Source organism: Onychostruthus taczanowskii, unplaced genomic scaffold (genome assembly GCF_017590055.1).
Source record: "Onychostruthus taczanowskii isolate IOZ18803 unplaced genomic scaffold, ASM1759005v1 scaffold69, whole genome shotgun sequence".
NCBI lineage: Eukaryota > Metazoa > Chordata > Aves > Passeriformes > Passeridae > Onychostruthus > Onychostruthus taczanowskii.
In genome coordinates, this window is record NW_024504676.1 from 4,001,443 (window position 1) to 4,017,125 (window position 15,683).

Genomic DNA, 15,683 nt, shown 5'->3' on the forward strand with positions numbered 1-15,683 from the left:
TGACTTGGAACCAGCTATTCTGCATGTATGTACACTCTCAGCACTGTTTGAACACACAGTTGCTCAGTATGGGTGAAGAAAATGCCCTTAGCCTGAGTCATGCATGTAGGAATAGCAGTGAGTCTGAATCCACAGGCAGAGGTGATGGCAGCAGTTATGCAGATGAGAGCACGTAAAAAGGAATGAGGTTTCTGCAAAGTTACTTGTGCACAGGCTTAAATAAAGAGCATTGCAAATCATACCTAGAATATTTTCTCTGTGTCTATGATTATGTTATTTCCATAGCAACTAATTATGCCATAAACCAAAGATCATGACTTCAGGTGACATGTGAGCAGAAGGAGATGAGCTATTAAGTATTGAAGATTTTTTTAATGCAAATTTCTTTATTTATAAAGAAGAAAAAAAAAAGAAAATGAAAGAAACCAACCAAACAACAAGCCAACCAACCCTGAAGTATGCTATATAAGTGAAATTGTTTGTGCCTGGAATGTGTTTTCAAAGTTTTGTTGGAGGCATCAATAAATATTTCAAGTAGTTGTAGGTACAACTATGAATATCAACAGATTTTTGTGTTAGCTGAGGAAATCTCTAGAATGTCTGACTCTGTTCTCCCATGCAATCCAGGGCTCAACCCTTTCCAGCAACTATAACCTTTTACAGATCCTGAAATTGCTAATGGATGAGCAGGGAACCTGGAAGGGAAGGTCTGGGTCTTAGGTATGTGATAAGTTTGAGGTTGCAGTGAAGCATACTATCTTCTGCTTCACTTATTAAAAACATTCCTATTTCTTTTGAAAACAAAAGATTCTAGAGATTTCCTCAGCTAACAGCCCCCTGGTCCTACTCTTTGAGCTGAAGGACCTGCAGCCCAGAGTGGACCTGATATTGCTTGATTTACCTGTTTCTTAGGGGCTGCTTTAACATGTCTGGCATTTGGTTCAGGAGCTGGCTTTATGGCTCCCCTCCCGACCCATTTGGATCTCGCTTAAAGTCTTTGGCAACATGTGCCGGCTCGTTGCACCATGTGAATTTTTAGGAGAGAGCAGGATTGAGGGAGGAAATCTGTTGACTGCTGCTTGAATTTACCTTGAATGTCTTCAGGGATGGGGCATTTACAACCTCCTTGGGTAACTTCCTTCCTTTCATCATCTCATTGTAAAAAAAATTTTCCTTATATGTATAGTCTGAATCTATTCTCTTTTGTTGAAAAACATTACCCCTTATTCCATGGCTACTGGTTCTATTGAAAAGCCTGTCCCCATCTTTCTTGAAGCCCCATTTAGGTACTGAAAGGCTCCATTGAGGTCTCCCTGGAGCCTCTTCTTCTCCAGGCTGAACAACCTCAACTCATTCAGTCTTTCCCATTAGGGAAGGTGCTCCAGCCCTCTGATTGCTTTTGTGGCCCTCCTACAGACCCACTCCCTACCGGTCCATGTCTTCCTTGAACTGAGAACTCCAGAGCTGGATGTACTATTCCACATGGACTGTCATCAGAGCAGAGGGGCAGAATCACACCCCTCAACCTACTGGCCATGCTGGCCAGTACCCCCAAGTCCCTCTGGGCAGGGCTGCTCTCAATCCCTTCATCCCCCAGCCTGGGCTGATACTGGAGGTTGCCCCAACCCAGGTGCAGTACCTTGCACTTGGCCTTGTTGAACCTCATGAGGTTTCCATGGGCCCACTTTCAGAGCTTTTCCGGATCCCTGTGGATGGCATCCCATCCCTCAGGTGTGGTAACTGCACCACTCAGCTTGCTGGTATCTGCAAACTTGGTGAGGGTGTGCTCTGTCCCACTATGTCACTTACGGAGACACTAAACAGTGCTGCGCATGGCTGAGCAGAGACTGAAAACCTGTGGCAGCGTGAGGCTGACAGGTTAAAAATCATATTCTCACTCTCTTTGCTTTGCTCTCTTAGTCATTTATATCCATGCAAAATGAATGTACAAAAGCAAACAAATCAAAGACTCCATCACAAGGCTTTTTTTCCTCCTAGCTGAAACAGCTTGGCCCTGAACTTTGGTTCACCCTCCAGTCAGAAGAGATGTTTTTCTTAGGCTTTTGGAAGAAGTACAACTTTTATAAAACCTGCATCACTGAATCAAACATAACCAAACAGTAGCTGCAAACAGTGCACTGGGTGAGGAAACAAGGGATTTCTCTCCAGGCATGTTGCTGAAGAAAAAGACAGGCAGGGCCAGACAGGTTTGATTAACACTTTTCTGTGGTGATCTCTGTATGTACTTGAAACCAAACGTTGAGCATTTGGAGTGTATTCACCAGCTGATCAGCCTTTGCTGATTTCAGTGCTGTGGTGTGAATTAAAGCTAGTAACTCACAAAAAGATGCCACTCTTGTAGTAATGTTTGATCTTAGTCATGTTGTTCACTGAAGCTACTGGGACTGATGTCACCTGTCACGTGCATGCCTTTGCACGCTCCTCTGTTGCAGAATGAGAGCAGTTGTCACATCTATACTCTGTTTTATATAGTGCATTTCACTAATACCTTCTAGCAGGGTTCTTTAAAATTTTATTTTGTGGATCACTTCTTAGCAAAGTCTACTGAGGTTAATTCAGAGTGGGTTGTTTCATTAGGAGGATGGAGCAGGTATGCAGAACTTTGAAGGCAGTGACAAGAGGCATTAGTAGGGGGAAAACCAGTGCAACCATTAAAGGACTCATGAGAATAAATTAATGAGGAGGTGAATTAGTGCTGCAGTTAGTGTGAGCTGAAGGCACTGATGTGTTTTGTGTTAAATCATGGAGGAAGAAGAGAAAGCAGTATTCAAAATAAGGGAGGTGATGTGGGGTCTGTGGTGGCTGTAGCTCAGGGTGAGGTGCAAAGTGTGGACTGAACAAGCAGCTTTGTGTCTTCAGGTGAAAGTCAGTGCTGGGGCTGCTCAGAGAAAGGGTGTGAGGGATAACAGAGTTAAGAGATCTGCCCCTGATGCCCAAGCCTTTTACAGTTTATTGCTTGGAGTTCACCTGATGTCATTAGAGTGGGACTGCTGCCTCTTCTCTTTCAGGGCCAGGGTTTTGGCTGGAGTCAGTGAAGAGTTACCAGCACTCCACTCAAAGTGGCAGGGACAGAGTTGTTATAACCTAAATGGTAGCGTGCCACCAGAATCAATACAAATTGAACCTCTGCTGGCGAGACTGCACAGTGCTTGCTTTCTTGTGTAGAGGAATCAATATGAATTGGCCACAGGATGGGAATATAGAGATGCAGCTGGGGAGAGAAAAAATAGATGTTAAGCAGAGGTGAACAGAGGTCACTAGGTCCACACTGTGATTTTAGACTCAGTCATTAACAAAAAGTTTTGTGAAAGCTCTAATTTGCCTGTCCTTTGGGTCACCCTTTAGACACAATGGCCCAGTGATACAATGCTTCCAAGGTTTATTTTTCTTCTTGGTTCACACGTCACTTTGTTACACAGCTTAAATGTCAGCATGGGTCCCAGCATGCCCTTTCCATTCACTTCACGCCAGGGATGGGCAAGAGTAGAGTTCACCAGCCCTTCTCCTTTTGTTGATTTCCCCCAATCCCCATGCAGGACATCACTCCCTCATAAGCATGTCATCCAAGCTGCAGTTGGCCTGTTGGTGCAACACTGCTCAAGCATCTCCCATTTAGGCTAGAGATTCTGACTGGGTTTCCTGGTGTGGAAGATTGAATAGAAGAATGATTGTGATGCCTGTTTACTAAATGACTCTGTTTCTAATTAGCTGTTGTTATTGTCGTGAGGAAGAACAGTAACTACTTGAGAACTACATTTTACACTTAAGTGCCTTTAAAAAGTTGTCATTTCCATGAGGTGTCATACAGTCAACCCAGGACCTTGTGCTACAAAATGATGGTGAAAAGAGGCTGGAGAAAAAGTACCCTTTGTTCTAAGGGTTATGCAGGACCCCAGCCTTCCTCACACATTTTCTGCATCTATCTGAGATATATCCACCATGTGTTGATGTTTATTACTTTTTATTTAAAATAAACATTAAGAAACTCTTCCTTCTACCTTAGATCCTGGCTTTATGAATTATTCCACTGTATTAAGGACTTAATTCTCTTAAGAATTGATGATTTCTCGCCTTCAGGAAAGGAGAAAGCAAGTGATTTCTAACCCTTTTCTTATCCAGATAGCAGTGAGCTGCCTTTGGGCTTCAGTTGTCTAGTTTACAGTAAATATGCCAAATTCTCCTCTGTTAAATGCAGTACCATGGGTACCCTTGTTAAATAACAGTTATCTGACTTGTCACTGCTTCAGCATAATTTGTGTGCTGAGCTATACCCAGTTTTTCTTTCACCATTTAATATGATGCTCCGTGCACAGGCTTTTTTGTGTACTGACAGAAAATGTAGAAAAAATTAGAATAATTTTTGGGTTTCTTTTACCAAACTGGTCTAGTTGTAATACAGGTGAGGAAAAAGGTTGGAGCCAGAACTGTTTGGTACCACAGGAAAAATTAACAATATATTGGGAACTCTGAGAACAGATCTGCTTCCATTGGATCATCTTTATGTACTAGGGAAGGAAGACTCCTTTAAGAGGCCAGAATTCATATCATGCAGGGAAGGGAGGGGAGTAGAAAACAGATTTTGGAGGTAGAGAAATCAAAAAGTGGAAAAGTTGTAACTCATCAAAGTTACTGAAACATATGGTGCAGGAATTATTATCCTTGTGTTTTGTGCTTAGGTTCTTTCTCTCTAAAGCTTGTACCAGGTATGGTCAGTGTATTTATAGTTTGTGGAGGAAATGAAGAGAAATAATTAGACTCTAAGTTTGCAGTTTGTAAATTAACAGAATTAGAGGGTGGTTTGCAGGGGTGAAATGCTTAGGCTATGTGCAAAGCAAGCTCATTTTACTTTTACTAATTTGTTCTTTAATTAATTGGTGCCCGTGTCTCTTGATTTATGCTGAGACTGGCAAGATGCTTCAGGAAGGAAACCTGTTTTCATCTTGATTAATTCTCTGCTGGGCAGGCATTTAAAAAAAATGTTAGCCAGCCATCTTTTGATTTGACTCTAGTAGGTTACAGTCAAAATCAAAGGGCAGAGAGGAGGTGGTGCATATGGAGACAAGTGAATAACGTGCACAGGGAATTTGGGGCAAAGATGGTAAATGAGTCTTGCTTTCCTGGGTGTTAATACTGTAATTGCCACAGTTTCAGTAAGATTTTTTCTTTTCGAAAAGTTGTGTGTGGCGCATTTTCAACTCTTTACTGCCTGTGGGAGCTGTCAGATTTTAGGGAAGTGCTCCCCAGCGTACGGAGCTTGATGCCGATCAGTGCGTTCTGACAGGGGGACAAATGAGCTGGCTGTACGAGGTGCTGAGTGATGATTCCGTGGGACTGAGCGAATTAGGAGCATCCCGGTGATGGATGTGCAGCGGAACAAACGAGCCCTCCGGCAAGGGGAGCACGGCCTGTCCTGACCGCGCTCCCCGCGGAGCATCCCCAGCGCTTTTGCGTACGAAACCTTCACCGCACTCACTCCGGTTCCTTTCGGCAGCGCCGCCTGTGTCTGCGGGCTGCCCCCCGAAAGCCACCCGCACCCAGGTTCGGGCTCCGCGCGGTTTCGCCGTGCTCGGAGTTCAGGCGGGGGGCCCGGGCGGGGCTGTGAGGGCGGGGTGTGGGCCCGGGCCGGGGCGGGCGGGCAGCGCCATTGGCGCGGCGCTCGGAGGAGGGGCGGCCGCGCCGGGAATGGAGCGCCGGGGCTGGCGTGCCACAGGCGCCCGCCGCGGGAGCGGGATGCGGGGATGCGCGAAGTGAGCCCGGCGGCGCGGGGCACGGCGATGCTGCCGGCGGGAAAGGGCCACGGCAGCTGCTCGCCTTTCGGATAATTCCTGCCCCTGCCGCGGGTCTCGGGCAGCGGCACTCTCCTGTCTGTGTGTGGCATGTGGAGCCGGGGGTTTATATGGCATTTGCGAGCCGAGCGAGGTCACGGTTCCTTTTTTTAAAATTCTTTGCTCTGGGTACAGTATATCGCTCTCTGATTTTTCCTTCCCTGGTAGCGGGATGGGCCGGGAGGGACGATCGTGACAGTGACGGGAATGTTTACTTGTGCAGAAGTCTTTCTCATGTGGAAGCACGCTGCTCCCTAACTTCTGGCTAAGCAGACTTCAGTTCGCCAACTTTGCTGCCGCACCGCACGCGTAACTCCTTGGCAGGATGGCAGACGAAAGAACAGCTGGTGCAAAGCAATAGGGCATTCCTAGCGAGGAGGAGGAGGAAGGAAGATCACCAACCTTTCACCCGACGGCTGTCAGAGCAGCAGGAACGGGACAGCTGAAGCCACCATGCGCAGGTCCAGCACCGATGAGTCCACCTATCACAGGAGCCCTTCCCTGGACAGCAAGGATTACAGTTTCCCAAATGGCGCCTTCCGTCGATACAGCAGCATGTATGGTGGCCAGTTTGGGGCTGCCAGCAACTCTTTTTTTGGATTTCATACCAACCCGGGCCCGAAGGCCACCAAGGCTAAGTACACGACCCCCAAGGGAAACAAGTACGTTGTCTTTTACCTGGATCTCTCATTTATTTTTCTCCTAGAACTGAAGAGGTGCAGCATGGCTCACAACTGCCTGCAGTGTATCAAGTACCTAATGTTTGTTTTCAACCTTCTCTTCTGGGTGAGTACACGCTTGGAACCGTGAAATGGTTGCTTTTGTGTCTGTTTACTGAGATGGAAAGTGAACTTGTTGCTGCTTTTCAACTTAGGAGTTGAACAAAGTGCTGCCTAGGCTACTGTTTTTGTGGCCTCATTAATTTGTGTAGATATAACCTGCAGGGGGTTTTCTTCATCCTCTCATTTCCTGGCCTCCAGCTGCATTTCAAAACTGTGGTAGAAGACAAAAGAGTGTGTTTATAGGGTTGTATGAATGCTTTCATCACTTTGTTTCAGTGAGAGCTGTACACTTTTTCCTGCCCTGATCTTTCATTCTTATGTGTGTTTGCTTCAAAAGTTATGCATACTCCTAGAGAAATCATTGAGGACATTCATGGTTGTAAGGTTCAGCACGTGCTTACATCTGTTGCTTTATTGCAGATGACACACTTGGTACATCACAACATTAAAGCCTGTATCAGGAATCTCTAGGTAATCGTTCTCTGTTGCTGTCAGTGGTGGGTCCTGGCATTGCCATTCCCTGTGGAAGATGTGGGTGGAGAGAGACCAGAGCGCTCCTCTCTGCTTCTGGGGCTGCTACTCTGTGCCAGGAGCTCATCAAATCACTTTGAGGCATGCATGTATTGTCATCTTTTTAATAAATTAGGTGGCTGGGCACTTCACTCCCTGTAATGGAGTGTAGGCTCTAGCTGGAGACTAAAGAAGCACAGTGGCGGGGGGGTCCCACATCACAAATGCTGTTAGTCCTGTAATAAAGGGAGTAGCATGTTTGCCAGAGTAGGACAGGATTTCTAGTTCAGTGTTTCTTGTCCAGAATCATATGTGGGAAGGTCTGTTACAAGATCCTCAGGAGGTACATTTAGATGGCTTGTTCCTTCCAAGTGGCTTATTAGCATGCTGAGGGAAATAAGCAGTATTGTGAAAGTGACACCCCTCCTGTCCTGGCACTTAAGGAGGGGACGTGTGTTTGCAGCTGGATGTTACTGTGCCCTGTTACTGACTGTGCTCTCCTGAGTTGCTGGAGGTGCTCGGAGGGCTGTGGGTGAGATGGAGAGAGCTGTTCTCTAGTGTGCGCTGCTGTGCAGCTGTTCAAAGCCAGGCTTGCTGCAGTGCATCAGAAAACACAAAGTGCAGGCAACTCCTGCTGACCTGAGTCACACCAAGAGTCAGGATGTGACAAACTAGTGCAAGTGCCCTGAATTGGCACAGCACTAACCAGAGCTGTGAAACACAAGGAAGCTGCTCTCTTTGTGTCCTAGGTGAGCTGGTAGAAAGAGTGTTGTTAACGCTGCATTCTGTCTTTCAAGGCTAACTCTGGTTGCTTCTGCTTCCCTAAAAATCATCTAATATTTATTGCAGCTTACTCTAGAGCTTTCTGAAAAAAACAAACACTAGCTTTCTTGCTTTTTAAATTTTTGTGCCTCTACTGACTGTCCCTGGTTGAGATTATAGATAGCACTGACAGTTCGTTGAAGTGTGAGCTAGAGAAAAGAAGTAGGGTGCTGGCATTAATAGCTCTTTTCAGGACTGTGCACAGCCTCAAAGGATACAGGCATTCTGATTTCTCTTGCAATATTCATCTTCCACTGAAACATATCCATTTGATGAGAAGAGGTACTGCTGCAAGTAGTGTGTGTGTATTTATAAAGGCAGGGTTGCACATAATAATATATCTTTGGCATTTTTTTCAGTAGGAAAGCCTTAATGCTTTAGGAGAGAAAGAGAGGTTTCTGTCTCCCCCCTAAAACCATCAGAGCTGCTCCAAGCTATGTTTGGAGGCAGAGAAAAGGCAGGGGTCCCAAAAAGAGAATACCTGTGTGGCAGCTGAGCTCAGGGTGAACTGAAGCATGCAAGCAGGGCAGTGGGTGGTGTCAAATACTGCAGCACGATCTCTGTTTTGTTTCCCTTTCACATGCTACCTGCACAGCAGGAGTGATGGATGATCATCATGTCCAAATGAGGTTTGCACAGCATGTAGTTGTAATAGATGCAGCTCTTCACCTTCTCACAGTGAAGAAAGTAACTGGAAAGAGATGATTTTTAAAAGTACTGGCTAGCCTCCCCCTAGTAAAAGGAGAAAAAAAAATCAATTTCTAGTGATCAGAAATCTTAGAATGATTACAGGTTGACAATGCTGTTGTTTTGTTTTTCATCTTGTTTTCAGTAATCTGTCATGTTTTCTTTTGTGAAATTAAACGAAAAAACATCGCTGCAAGAAGATAGGATTTCTCTTTGCATACATGCTTATGGAAGTTTTGCTGGCTTCACCTTTCCTCTCCACCCTTCTCTAGATAGTTGGTTAGTAACAGGCAATAGTTTAGGTAGGAAGATTAATTTATTTTTCATGTATTGAGAGCAGTCATTACATTAAATGAATTAAATGGCTATTATAGGCTGTTCCTGCTCTTGATTCTGTTTTGAGAAAATGCTTTGATTTCTGTCAGAAATCATATTTTCATCTTCTTCTTCCTGTTCCTATTCATTAACTCCAGTACATTTTGTGCATCCCTGCAGCCTATTTCCCAGTACTTTCAGCTGTCTTCCCCACAGTGTGGCAGAAAACAGTCCTTAGCCCTGTGCAATTCCAGTGGGATTTGTGCTGCCTTTCTGAAGAGAAGATCCTTTCCTTACAATACTGGTGAATTTATAGGAAGCAAATTCTCTGAGACCTTGATTTTAAATGTTCTTGGCAGGCTTTGTTGGATTAGGTGCTGTGCTCATGCTGTAAAATGCTTAAAAGCTGTCATATAACTGAAAACAGAGCAAATTTCTCCTCCCCTTTCTGATGGTTAAAGGGAGCACAAAGCTCCTTCACAAGGAGGAAGCTTCCTTCAGAGGCTGAAGTACCTTGTCAGTGTTGATGCTCAATCAGTCCATTGGTGCAGCAGACTAGCAGCTATTATTGTAGAGAAAAGAATTGGATACTCCTAAAATAGCTCATTTCTCCATGAGGAGCCCTGTGCAAATTGCTCTTGGTGCATTTGCAGCTCTGCTCTGGGGTATTAAGGTCCTGAAGCATGGGCAAAACAATATTAGAGAGTAGCACTGCTTCTCTAATGGGAATTGCCATCAGAGGCCATTCCCTGGAACAGTGCCAGATGCAGATGAGCCATCATTGTATCACTGCACTCATTGGTTTGTAAGCTCCCAAAATAACTTTTGTCACCTGATACAGAATACTTGCCTGGCTTCATTCATTTTTATTGACTTTGATTTTCATTTGTTGAATTGCTGAACCCTGGAGACTGAAGATCACCTCAGATGATCGCAGAGCAGAGTATTTTTTATCTCATAATGAAATATTTTTATTTCTCTGTGACATGCCCAGGGAAGAACATTTGTTTTCCACATTGTTCTCCAGACATCCAGCATGTCTTCGCAGTCAGTAAAACAAACTTACTTTTCTCTTTCTGTGCTTTTAATCCAAGGCTCTGGTGCCTTCTCTCTCTCTCAAGGTGGGATATATCCTAAAGGCTGAGAATGTTCTGTAGAAAGAAAAGCATCATTCCCTTAATCACCTTGACTTACGCAGCATCCCTGTTTGTTTCAACTTCTAGCTCCCAAACCTTCAAGACTTAAAAAAGGAAATTTACTAACTGTAGTTCTGTTGCCAGTGGCTTGTGCTGTCCTTAGATCCTGTGCTAGGGAAAACTACCTAGAGAGGTAGCAGTTTGCCCTTCAAATAACTGAATAGCTATAGCTAACTCTTCAGGTAATGCTTTAACTAATAGAGAAATTCAATAGCAAAATGCTGTTGTTAGAAACCTAGTTATAAAGAGGAGATGGCAACAAAAAGAAAGGAGGCAGAGAAGTTTATTATTTGTCAGACTTACCATTAGTTATTTCTGTGCATGTGTCTCCTTTCTGTTGTTAAAAGAGAATACATTTGTATGCACTACAAAGCAGTCACAGCTCTCGAAAAGTTTTGTGAAATCTCTAATTTCATCAGGTAGGCTCCCAGTGACGCAGGGGAATAGTCTCTGCCCTCTTGAAAACTTGGGAGTTGCCATCTGCTGGACACACTGTGGCTGAAATGAGCGGGTGGAGCTCTGCTTTCCACCTTCCTAGATGAAGAGGCGAGGCAAGGCACTTTGCTTTCTTTTGCCATTTGGTCCGTATTAAAATTTGCAGCAGATACAGCCCTGGAAATGCTTTATCTTGGCTTGTGAGACACAAAGTGAAAATCTGAAATGTATGGAAACACAGAGCCAAGGAAGTGGTGGGTAGCACTAGTGAATGCAGCAGGATCTGCGTGGGAAAAACCCCAAGAACCTGTTTAATCTGATTCTAGGGTCCAGCTCTGGCTCTCTTCCTCTTTGTTGCTGCCGATAGTTTGTGGACCACAGTTTGAGAAGCTCTGCAACAATGAGTACTCCTGGCCTGGTGCACTGGTGATACTGCCAACATTACTCACGTTTAATTAGAAGGAGAGGAAGTAATGAAAATGAGAAATCCCTCATTACTGGCATCATTTTACTTCCTTGCACTCCAGCAGCACAGGTTGTCTTGTAAGAACTATGCAAATGTTTATAATATGTGGAAGACTGACTGCGCAGGACAGCTGGAGAAGGGAACAGCTTGGTCTGAAAATGCACCATGGGGTACTGGATTGCATTCAAGTGATCCTGGCCAAATTTGGCCAGAGGGTAAAGCTAGAGGGGTGTCTCTTCATTTCACTGTACCTTGTTGGGAAACCATCTGACATTATTAGCTTGAGAAGAGCTGTTGGCTGGAAGGTGGAGAATTTTATAAGAGAAGCAGCTGATTTCATTGAAGTGGATTCCTTTTCCTTCATCTGCATCCTCCATCAGTCAGCTGAATGAGATTGATGGTTAAAACAGCCAGAAGCTCTACAGATTGTTAGTGGCTGAGGACAGCAATCATTTTGTGGTTATACTTGGCTGCAGTCTTAAGTTAGTGGAAAAAGAATTACCAATAGAGCAGTAAGGCATTGTGAAAGCAGGTCCCCCATTTCATCATCGTTATGTGCAGATTTCTTCTCTGCTGGGCAAGGGCTGCAGCTCATCCCATGGGGCAGCTTACCATTGCAGCTGCTGGGTGCCCTTCTGCACACCTCAGTCACATCCCCACCAGCACCCCCAGGGTGCTGCTCCGAGAGGAAAGCTGGGTTAGAAGTAAGTCAGGCTGTGTATTTGGAAATGTGTGAAAGGTGGATAGTGACAAACAAAAGCCTGATTAATCGGCAAAGCAGGCTTTGCTTCTGTGTGATTAAAACATGGGAAGTTTACCCCAGAATGTAATTTTCTCTAGCTGCCTCTGAGTTTTTGATCCTCCTTTGTTACTTGCCCCTTCCAGAAACTGCTCAGTCTGATTGACGTCTTTCTGAGGGTCCTCTGAGGATGTATTTTTTAAGAAGCACTGCCGTTAAAGAAAGGAGAGTCATTTGATGTGGGAATTACTTTAAAAAATGGCATTTTCATGAGGAGCAGAACTATTGAAGGGTGATCTGAAGTGTGAGAAAGAGATGATTGTATTACCTGATGTCTCATTTGTATGGGCACCAATTAGAGCTTTTCCCACAGTAGCACCATTCATAAAGTCCCTCTGCTATGTGGGTCCTGATGTCTAATAGGGACTAAGGATCATGCTGGAGTCATATCTGCTGGTGAAGGCATTGCTGAGGGCTGCATTTGTTATCTAAATGCATACCTTCTGAAAACTTTTAGGAAGTTAATGACTTTAGAAGAATGCATTTTTGTCAGATCAAGCTAACAGTGGGAAATGGGCTCCTGAGTTATTCATGGGATACTCAGCCAACACAGTTCTTTTTCATAATCTTCTTTTCCTTAGGAAACCAGGTTCAGAAGGCTGTTAATAGAGTAAAAAAGTTACTTTAAAGTTGACCATATAATAGTCTGACCATATAATACCATTTTAAAATTGCTTACTGCTTCTGTTGCTCAAAAGAAGAGAGGTTTCATAGCATTAGGTATGTTTGCTATCATACTGATAAGCAGTGAGTAGAACCCACTGGATATGGCCATGTTGCAGGAGTGGACAAACTGGCCTCTTTAAAGCAGTGAGGCAAAAGGCTGCAAACCTAATTCCCTCTTCTGAACAATGACAGCTACTAAATATATTGCAGCCAATACTTTGCCCTACACAGAGTAAAAAAAAGACAGGTGAGATAATTTTTGTCATTATTACTCTTCCTTCTTTTCTTGGCTTGAGGACTTTTGAAGGCTAGCCAGTTCTTTCTTACACAGGATTTCTCATCATGGGGCTATGATCAAATAACTGCTACAACATATGCTGTCACCTCATAGTTCATTCTGCCCATGTGTTACATCCCTTTCACATTCCCCCCGAGCCCTCCTCCCCCCTCTTATGTTGGATCCTCTCCCCCCTTTGGGTCTTTAGTTTACAAGAAAAATCCCCATACTTTTTGACCAGGGTATTGTTTGCAACCCTTTATCCACAGAGTGTACAGGAGGATGAAATCCCAGTCTCATTTTGTCTCCAGACACTATTTTTAAATCATTATAGCTGTTATTACTATAGTGTGATTTATTTATTTAGAATGTAACTTTTGGCTAAGGTTGCAAATCTGTACAAGTTTGAATAATATGCAGTATATATATAAAATGTATAAAGACACTTTTCTCTGTTATTTTTAGTGTAAACTGGGCACCACGGGGTCAGTAATGAAATGTGGTGTTGGGTGGAATGAATTCTGCATATTCATGAAGACTGGAGACAGTAAATTGTGTTCTTAGTACTGTCCTGTAATTGTTTCTCCGGGAAATGTTAAGCCATCATGAGATGCAACATAAGTAAATGAAATTGAAATTGCAGCCTGTAATTAGACTGTCATACTGAAACACATCTTAAGTCTGTCTTCAGTATTAAAACCTCTTCTCTGAAAAACCCTTCCTGCCTGTGTCAAGTGTGAATGCATGCAGAGCTTTATAACATGTTTCAGCTGAGGCTTCTAAAGATGAACACTGAACATTTGAAATAGTGGTTTGAATGAGGCACAAGGTTTGATATAAAATGACAAAGGACCAGGATGACTTGGTCTTTTAAGTTTTTATACACAGACCTTCAAAACTTCTGTATGTTTGTTTTGTTGTGTTTTTTGGTTGTTTGGTTGTGGGTTTTTTTTCCCTGCTTGCTTTTCCAGGTTGCTCACATAGCCCTTTTTACTCTTTCCTTGGCCATAACAACTTTATTTGTTCTCAGATACTTTAAATGGAGTGCGGCTGCAGCAGGTATTGATCTCTGTCATCTTAATGTTGGAGTCTCTCTGAGCTGTATGGTTTTGAGTGAGTCTCACACAATCACACACACACTAGATAGCAGCCAGCAGCTGCTGTGGAAGAATTAGTGGCTCCAACTTGTTTTAGTCTTTCTCTTTCCTTCTTCAATTGCTAGTTGTTTTATCCTTGCTGTCTTACACAACATTTACCTAGGGAAAGCACAGAGAAAATGTTATATTCTCAGTAAATGCATCTATTCACTACTCTACGAGCGCCAAGACTAAGTTCCTCTTTGTGCTGCTACACTTGGAAAGGCTCAATGGCTTCCTCCATAGGAAGCAGTTCTGGGCTTCAGAAATTCTAAGGGTTTTTCCCCTGCCGTGCTGTGCTCTCCCTTTAGTGGTACTTGCAATTTCCAGTCTTGTCACAGTTTCTGGGACAAGCTGGAAATCTCCTGTAGTAGTGGCAAGGCTGCACATCTCCTTGGCAAACACCTTACATGAGTGTGTTTGGTTTTGTTGAACATTTGGATTCTTCTCTAGGTCATCTTGCTATAGAGCATTTCTGTGACATTGCTGACATTCTCTCCTCCCTCACTATTCACCACTGGCTGTTTTGAAGGTGTGTACTGGGGCAGATGGACTTAGGGCTCTTCTATAAAACGTAAAACAGAGCTCCAGTTTGTTGTGAATTGCTGAAGCATTCAAATAATTTCTTGATTTTCTTTCAGTAACAATTTTTTCATATCCACTTTTCCCCAGTAGAAGCCAGAATTTTATATGTGGTTATTTGTGGCCAGTTTATTACGTTGGTTTTGTCCTCAAGTCTCCCTACAAATTAAACTTCAGTTGTATGCTATCTACCACATTGCTCCTGACAAGTTTGTAAACAGACTGCCTTCATATTGGCCAGTTGAACATTTGTAGTCTTGTTTTGTAAGTCACATTCATCCAAGGTTGTAGGACAAATTGGTTATTTATGTCTCAATAAATCTTTTCACTAATTCATCTGTAGCAGCCTGGGAAGGAGCTAAGGGTGACATATTCAATACGATTTTCTTGAACAAAATAACTGGAACTCTGGATATGAATCGAGTTCCACTTCCGCTTGCAGTCTGTTGTAAGTTCCAATCATTGAAGGCCAGAGTTTTAACACATCTACCATCTGCTTTACTTATTAATGCAGAATACTTGGTAGTTTTAGAATGACTTTGTAAACTAAAATAAAGAAGACAGGAGTGGTCAATTATGTCCTATATACATATGCTGCCACTACCAAAAAATACACAGAAGCATCTTTGGACATGAAAAAGCAGACATTATTTCATTGTTTATTCACGGGTCATTTCAGGACCTCCTACCACAAGACATTTTCACTTCTGCAGTGAACTAGTACTTTCCTGGTGTTTGCAAGCCCCAAAGTGTATAGCAATAAAAGTCTGGTGTGAGAAAGGTGAGACCCTGAGAGCTTTATGGCTCCTCTTTCAGTGAAAAGAAAACTAGTTTGAGTGTGCATGAGTCCATTAATCTCAGCCATATGTATTACAACCAGAAAGAGCTAATTTTCAGGTTTTCTTGGCTCATTTTCAGGTTTTTGTGGCTCTCTGTCCTTTGTCAGTGATAGGATGCAGTTTGTACCATAGAGAATGTGTTGCCTGTGTCTTGTGCTGCTTTGGTGGCCCTGCCCTCCCCTCCCTGTCAGATGTGCTGAGGGATCTCCACATGCCTCTTGGATGGGGTGTTAGAGCTCTGTGTCACAGCTGGAGCACACAGCTGCACTGCTTCTCTGCAGTCAGGCTTTTCCTGGTGCTCCTTACTGGGGAAAGCTGGACCTAG

At 43.7% G+C, this 15,683-nt stretch overlaps 1 protein-coding gene across 9 annotated transcripts in view; it reads left to right on the forward strand.

Annotated features, from left to right (window-relative positions):
- The window catches only part of TSPAN4 (tetraspanin 4), a 418,001-nt gene that overhangs the window by 225,245 nt on the left and 177,073 nt on the right, over window positions 1-15,683 (forward strand). For 7 of the 9 annotated variants that reach the window (XM_041421140.1, XM_041421139.1, XM_041421144.1 and 4 more), the window contains one exon: window positions 6,553-6,632. The exons of 1 other annotated variant lie outside the window; for it this stretch is intronic. In XM_041421140.1, coding sequence (XP_041277074.1) covers window positions 6,570-6,632 — 63 coding nt within the window. In that variant the 5' untranslated portion in view covers window positions 6,553-6,569. Of the gene's footprint in view, window positions 1-6,299; window positions 6,633-15,683 lie in introns of those variants that run through there. One more of the 9 variants, XM_041421136.1, reaches the window with a different exon arrangement.